General features: G+C 39.2%; 1 protein-coding gene across 1 annotated transcript in view; it reads left to right on the forward strand.

Annotated features, from left to right (window-relative positions):
* LOC109826787 (putative SWI/SNF-related matrix-associated actin-dependent regulator of chromatin subfamily A member 3-like 2) overlaps positions 1 to 3,225 on the forward strand; it is a 25,374-nt gene extending 22,149 nt beyond the window's left edge. Inside the window, exons 20-23 of the mRNA XM_020393807.1 lie at positions 172 to 265; positions 349 to 420; positions 1,974 to 2,072; positions 2,587 to 3,225. Of these exons, the coding sequence (XP_020249396.1) occupies positions 172 to 265; positions 349 to 420; positions 1,974 to 2,072; positions 2,587 to 2,709 (388 nt within the window). The 3' untranslated portion in view covers positions 2,710 to 3,225. The remainder of the gene's footprint in view (positions 1 to 171; positions 266 to 348; positions 421 to 1,973; positions 2,073 to 2,586) is intronic.

Below are 7,992 nucleotides of genomic sequence, written 5' to 3' on the forward strand. Positions count from 1 at the left end.
GATGTCAAGTCGAATTAGAAAAAGTTCAGGGGGTTCAGCTACAACACCCCCAAATCGGGGGGAGGGTATCAAATTAAAATAGATGCGACCCCCAAATAGTTGAGTTCTTTTCCCCAAGATTAACCTAATAAAATAGTTACATAACAGTGACCTTTAAATGTGTGCATGCAGGAGAAACTTCACATTTCTTCGTTTGGATGGGACGTTAAATCAGCAACAGCGAGAGAAAGTAATCAATCAGTTTACAGAAGATGATAACATTCTGGTGTGCCATTTGACAGTAGTGATTTATAGATTGACTTCTGAAAAATTGAGCACTTAGTAATTTTCATATATCTTTCCAAACAGGTATTACTGATGTCTTTAAAGGCTGGTGGTGTTGGAATAAACCTTACGGCAGCATCTAATGCCTTTTTGTTGGTATGTGACATACTCTTTTAAAAAAAAAGCATGCTCCAGATGTTGTAAAAAGCGGTAAAAAGCCCCGCTTAAGCAGTTTTTAAAGCAGTAGCAGTCCCTGCCCCTTTGCTTTCACCGTTTTTCACCAGTGTTGAGTTGTTTTTTAAGCAGAAGCGGTTCCTGGACTGCCTTCAACAGCCAGTCCTCACTTCTGCACTTCTCTTTATTGTAGATATTGAAATATCTGAAATCTCTATCCTCATATATTATGATGCATGCCAATAATGAACGAGAAAATTTTAATATACAATCATTTTAGACATCTAGTGGTAGTTACAGAAAAGAAAAAATATTTGACCCCCCCCCCCCTCAAGTGATAGTTTTGGTGGCTTCGGTTGGACCCAGAACATACATCATTTCCAATTAAATATTTGACCTATCCATTAATTTTTTATCATGATCATGATCATTAAGAAACTCGTTAGATTAGATTATACATACAAATTCTGGGAATAAAACTATTGTCATTTATTTTCTTAATGTATATAGCATCTTAACTCATTAATGACTAATTGCAAGCATCTGAGGTGATTATTGACAGTCAATTCATCTCAAGAAAAATAAACATCAGTGATTGTTCAAATCAACAGTATTTAGGTTAGGTTTGATTTGTTGAGGGGTAGGCTATGAAGCACGGACACGCATAACATGAAGCCGTGTCGTGTCCGTGTCGGACACACGTGTCGAACACACGTATCCTATGTATGTTTTAGGATTTGCCTCGTGTCGGCGTGTCGGATGGCCGTGTCGGATCCGTGTCCGTGCTACATAGGGGGTAGGGCATCCCCTGAGGAGGAAGGAGAGGGAGCATTAGAGGTGATGGGGTGATGGAGAGGAAGGAGGTGAGATGAAGGGAGAGAAGGGAGTGGTGGAGCATTGTACTGAGAAGGAATGGCAGAGATCAAGGAGGTGGTTGTGGGACAGGGGAGTGGAGGTAGGAGGAGAGGGAGGAGGAGGAGGTGGTGATGTGACGATGACAGAGATTGAAGAAGATGGAGGAAAGGAGTTCTTTTCTTTTGTTACAGTGATAAAAGAGAAGGAGATGAGGGCCTTTTAGGATTTTTTTTCCTGAACAAATACAGAATTCACAAGTTGCATACTCTATACTTTGGGTGTAAATGTAAAGAAACTTTGTATTTTGGGTGTATGAGAACATGTAGAACTAGGTGGGTTTTGAAGTAAATGGGGTAAAAGGTTTGGTTCATAAGCAAAAACCTCAAATATTAGATCTGTATTTTATAAATTTTAGTTGTTAGAAAAATCCATTCTTGTTAACGACTGTTTCTTGAAGCATTTAAGGAGGTTTAGTCAACATTGGGTGAGAAATGTAAATTATTGCACTCTATTAGTTATATCCATTGAGATGTGAGTTATTAGGATTTTTTTTTCCAATTTCAAACATGGTAGCACATGATAAATGTTATATTTGGTATGTGGATGATTGTTCTAGTTCTCTTTTTTCTTTCCCTGTTTTTATTTCAAGATGAAATCTCCATTCCCAAATTACATTGTAGGATCCCTGGTGGAACCCAGCTGTTGAGGAACAAGCTGTCATGCGCATTCATCGCATTGGTCAAACTAGAACTGTTTCAATCAAAAGGTTCATTGTAAAGGTTATCTCTCAACCCCTCTAATTAAAATTGTTTGCCTCTTAGACCTCCCTCTTTCCACATAGATGTGCTGTTGGTGGAGCGTATAATTCTTTTTCCTTGAGGACTTATAATTTCATTCCATATATTATGACATGGCTATTTGTTGTTCTCTCATTGACTAATCCTGTCTCTTCTCGCATGTTTGTAAAAGTAGAGTTTTGTAGAAGAATGTCTGTAAGGTTGTTCATGTATACATTCTATACAATGCTATCAAGTAGGTCTGTGGATCATATAGGATAGTATATTGGATTTTGTTTTGTTTGGTTCTGGACTTCGTATCACGCCCAGATATGAGTGCTGCAGTCTGTTTCTTTATTGTGAGGAACTCACATTCCTTTTAACTGGTCTGAAGGCCGCTTATTATTTTACTTTTTACTAGTGGGGAAATTGAGCATCCTCCTCAGTCTTTAAGCTAAATGCCTTTGTGTGACCTTCATCGTAGTTTCAAGCATTTGTCATTTACCCTTTATTGTAGGGAACAGTAGAAGAAAGAATGGAAGCTGTGCAGGCACGAAAGCAGAAGATGATCTCTGGAGCACTGACTGACCAGGAAGTTCGTACTGCAAGAATAGAGGAACTAAAGATGCTCTTCACTTGAATGAAAGCAAACATTTAACGCATAGAAACGTATGGAAAATGATGTGCCAGCATTTCTCATGTCAGTCCGACAATGATGCAGCCCTCCACTACATTTAAAGAGCTAAATTTCTGTGCCAAGTTTCTGCAACTTCAATCAAGAAAAGCGCCATGTACAAGACCAGCCACTCACACAGGGAGATATATAGATGGTTAAAGAGATCAACCTGGTTATGACTACCCCTATATCGTTTACGTTTGATTCACACTTGGATGGGTCGGAGGAGGATTTTGATCGACTGTTCAGGTTGAGATTGCCACCCCCGAGTCGTAGAGGAGTGGGTGATTGCTTCTCTTGTCATACTATAGCAAAGTAATTCTGTGCATAACCTAAGGCTTGTTAATTAGCACATTCATCCCAAATTTTCTTGCCTTTTACGTACGCCCTCATGGGATATTATTTTCAGTTATTTACTAGGTCACAGTCAAACAGGGATTACATTTTGACTAATTTTAGGTGATTATTTAAATATTGAAATTTTGTCTGTGGCCCAATTCATACGCCAAACCCTGTAACGAGGGAGACTAATCTTACATGAGGCTTCAAAGAAAACTCATCTTTACCGAAACAGATGGTAAACCCATCTGATCAAGATTTGCTAATCCCCTACAAGTAAGAAGCAATTCTCTTATATCTTGTACTAAGAGGGGTAACCAAGAGAAATATTTACATTAGCCAATCTATCGACCACCTTATTGGTCTCCCTGATGCAATGAGCCAATGAATGGTTAACTCCTTCAGCCTATTGGCTCTCAATTTGCTAATGGATATTAATTTTTGGTTTAAATTTTATAATATATGGCTTTATCTAAGCCTTTGAAATTAGAATAGATGTTGAGGATCAGGGCATTCTGATGTAGCGGAAGCATAATCAAAAGAGATAACTACTCGTTATCGTATGAGCAAAACAACACAAACTCTAGACACCCTAGAAATAGAAATCATTTGAAGTTAATATTAACCAATCTAAAGTCTTACATGATTTTGTTCCTCTTATATAGGGTATAAAACAATAAAAAAGTGTCAAACTATCTTTTTCCTAAGATAAAGAGAAATCCTTACATGAACCTTTTTAAAAAAAAAAACTAGAAAACTAGAAGTAACCAAGAATTTCATGCCTACTTGAGCCTAAAGATGAATATCTTTGAACAAGAATTTTATCTGAAACCATTAATTACTTTTATGTATAGAACACTTCTTGAGCTTTCCAAAAACATATAAGAATAAAGATTCTATGGAGCGAGTTAAAAAAAAAAGATCCTCCAAATTTGCATCTTAGAACCTGTTCGAAAATACTCTCTAGCTTCAATCGTCCTGCTTTTTTCGCATGATAAGATATCTTTCAAAAACATCAATTATTGCATCCGCATCACATTCTGAACTCTCTCTCTAATTACTAGATAATTATGAAGAGGACTTGAATAAAATTTATACACAACAAAATGTTAAGGGATGGAAAGGATTAGAAAGAACCGGAGTACTATTTATAATACACTAAGAATGATATTAGAATTCCCCAATCTGTCCCGGTCCTATACCTCCGGTAGAATCGAAGCTCTTCATATTACTCAAATATTATAGATTAGTATCAATTTAAAAATAAACTTTAAATTCCAACTCGGAAAATCTCAGGTCGCTAGCAGGATATCCTCAAATTGATTTATTTTTAGGCATTAAGAGCACGTCAAAGCTTCGGTAAATAATTCTTTTGCCGCTGCTACCGTTACATGCATGTCCAACAGCACCAAGTGTTTTCGCCAAAAGTTGGTTTTGTTGTCGAATTCATTATATCTTCGGTCGATTACAATAAATTCAAAGAAAACAGCCTTTTTATAAGACTCTTTTACACAACAAAAAGAAAATTACAACTCTTGAGAAAATAAACGCAGGATTGTTGTTTGGATCACTGCTTTCGTGGGATCTTTGCCTGTGCCGGGAGCGCTTTGACTCGTGGACCACCAAATCACAGATTCTGATTGAACCGTGAGGGGTTTATGATTCTGACTTCGTTTATCGAAGTGAGAAATTGAAACGATATCTTATCGATGTAAGATAGTCGTTCTTCTTGAAATCAAGTCAAAGCCTGATTATCAAGGATTGGCCGTAAGATCAGCACCTCTGCTCTCTCTCTGCTCTGGATTGCTCTCAAGTGCTCAACTTTTGATCTCTGCTGGCAGCCCCTGTGAAAATGGCCTTCGGGGGGTATTTATAACCCTCTGGATGAACAGTACTCGCGAGACAGCATTTGCTGTCTCGGCGGGCGAGACAGTGTTTGCTGGCCGAGACAGTGTTTGCTGTCTCGCCCAGCGAGACAGTAAATTTGCTGTCTCGCCCAGCGAGACAGTAAATACTGTCTCGGAAAATACAGTTTCTCATTGTAACCGCTCTCCCACGTTTTAAACTCCGTTATTTTGGCAGTTATCCACGTGATTCTCGCCCACGACGTTTCCCACGTTCTTGAACAGTTAGTGGCCACGGATGGGAATTTGAGACGATCCTAACTGTTTAAAGGTTTGATCGTTCAATTTGTGGACCTCTCGTTCATGGAACGAATCGAGAGGGGATTTTGGCTTTGGTCCTAACTGTTTAAAGGTTTGACCAAGATGGGAATTTGAGACGATCCTAACTGTTTAAAGGTTTGATCGTTCAATTTGTGGACCTCTCGTTCATGGAACGAATCGAGAGGGGATTTTGGCTTTGGTCCTAACTGTTTAAAGGTTTGACCAAGATGGGAATTTGAGACGATCCTAACTGTTTAAAGGTTTGATCGTTCAATTTGTGGACCTCTCGTTCATGGAACGAATCGAGAGGGGATTTTGGCTTTGGTCCTAACTGTTTAAAGGTTTGACCAAGATGGGAATTTGAGACGATCCTAACTGTTTAAAGGTTTGATCGTTCAATTTGTGGACCTCTCGTTCATGGAACGAATCGAGAGGGGATTTTGGCTTTGGTCCTAACTGTTTAAAGGTTTGACCAAGATGGGAATTTGAGACGATCCTAACTGTTTAAAGGTTTGATCGTTCAATTTGTGGACCTCTCGTTCATGGAACGAATCGAGAGGGGATTTTGGCTTTGGTCCTAACTGTTTAAAGGTTTGACCAAGATGGGAATTTGAGACGATCCTAACTGTTTAAAGGTTTGATCGTTCAATTTGTGGACCTCTCGTTCATGGAACGAATCGAGAGGGGATTTTGGCTTTGGTCCTAACTGTTTAAAGGTTTGACCAAGATGGGAATTTGAGACGATCCTAACTGTTTAAAGGTTTGATCGTTCAATTTGTGGACCTCTCGTTCATGGAACGAATCGAGAGGGGATTTTGGCTTTGGTCCTAACTGTTTAAAGGTTTGACCAAGATGGGAATTTGAGACGATCCTAACTGTTTAAAGGTTTGATCGTTCAATTTGTGGACCTCTCGTTCATGGAACGAATCGAGAGGGGATTTTGGCTTTGGTCCTAACTGTTTAAAGGTTTGACCAAGATGGGAATTTGAGACGATCCTAACTGTTTAAAGGTTTGATCGTTCAATTTGTGGACCTCTCGTTCATGGAACGAATCGAGAGGGGATTTTGGCTTTGGTCCTAACTGTTTAAAGGTTTGACCAAGATGGGAATTTGAGACGATCCTAACTGTTTAAAGGTTTGATCGTTCAATTTGTGGACCTCTCGTTCATGGAACGAATCGAGAGGGGATTTTGGCTTTGGTCCTAACTGTTTAAAGGTTTGACCAAGATGGGAATTTGAGACGATCCTAACTGTTTAAAGGTTTGATCGTTCAATTTGTGGACCTCTCGTTCATGGAACGAATCGAGAGGGGATTTTGGCTTTGGTCCTAACTGTTTAAAGGTTTGACCAAATGGGAATTTGAGACGATCCTAACTGTTTAAAGGTTTGATCGTTCAATTTGTGGACCTCTCGTTCATGGAACGAATCGAGAGGGGATTTTGGCTTTGGTCCTAACTGTTTAAAGGTTTGACCAAGATGGGAATTTGAGACGATCCTAACTGTTTAAAGGTTTGATCGTTCAATTTGTGGACCTCTCGTTCATGGAACGAATCGAGAGGGGATTTTGGCTTTGGTCCTAACTGTTTAAAGGTTTGACCAAATGGGAATTTGAGACGATCCTAACTGTTTAAAGGTTTGATCGTTCAATTTGTGGACCTCTCGTTCATGGAACGAATCGAGAGGGGATTTTGGCTTCGGTCCTAACTGTTTAAAGGTTTGACCAAATGAGTTTTGTGAGGGAAGATTGATCTAACGAAGTGATCGAATCTCATCTCAGCAAAAGAGTGTTCGAAAATCATAATAGGAGCTTAGTATTTATCATTCTGTCCATAATAATCGGGTTATCCCTAAGAATATTATATTTAACATTCTTCCAGGAACTTCCCATTACATGAATTATCGACCCCCAGCTTTCTTTGTAAAACTGGGTATAACGAGGAGTACGTTAACCTCAGTCATATGTTCGGGTTATCCTTAAGAATATAGGATTCTCCAGGAACTTCCCGTTAAGGAAAGGAAATAGTTTAGACTCATATACCTTTTGGAGTATCGAGGAGCAGTTTATACTCGTATACTTTTCGGAGTGAGGGGAAACAGTTTATACTCGTGTACCCAATGGAGTTAGGGAAAACAGTTTAAGTATCCGATGGAGTATTATGGTCGTCTTTACTCGACTTCTTTCGCCGTTATGACGCCGGAGTCAATTAAGGCTTGGATTTTGTTTTTGAGTCCAAAGCAAATTTCGGTGGGATGAAGAATCCTTCTGTGGTACGCACAGTAATTTGGATCCGTAATCATTTTAGCACCATCCTGATCTTTAATAGGTGGTAGCTCGATTTTGTCATTAGCGAGGAGGTATTCCAATATGGCTGGAGCTTCATCCTCTTCGAATGAATATTCTTTTTTGAAACTTCGGATCGAAAGTTGCGTTCCCAATGATGGCAGATGTCATTTGTTGGACTCTCTCAACTTCTTTCTTTTAAGAAAGTGTTCAGCTTGTTCGCCACGAAATTTTAACTCCTTCCAAGTTGTGGACGGCTCAACCCCCAGGACTTCCAGGACATCGATGGAGAGATTATTGTGGCATGTTTGCAAGATGAACTTTTCTGTAACAGGATCTCTGCAATTCATCCGTCATCAAAGCATTGATTTTGTCTTCAAGTTTTTGCATTTTCCCGTCATCGTCTTCATTTCTTTCTGAATGATGTCGAGTAAAGATAATTGGACCACCCCCAGTGAGAGG

This window comes from Asparagus officinalis, chromosome 10, assembly GCF_001876935.1.
Source record: "Asparagus officinalis chromosome 10, Aspof.V1, whole genome shotgun sequence".
Classification (NCBI taxonomy): Eukaryota; Viridiplantae; Streptophyta; class Magnoliopsida; order Asparagales; family Asparagaceae; genus Asparagus; species Asparagus officinalis.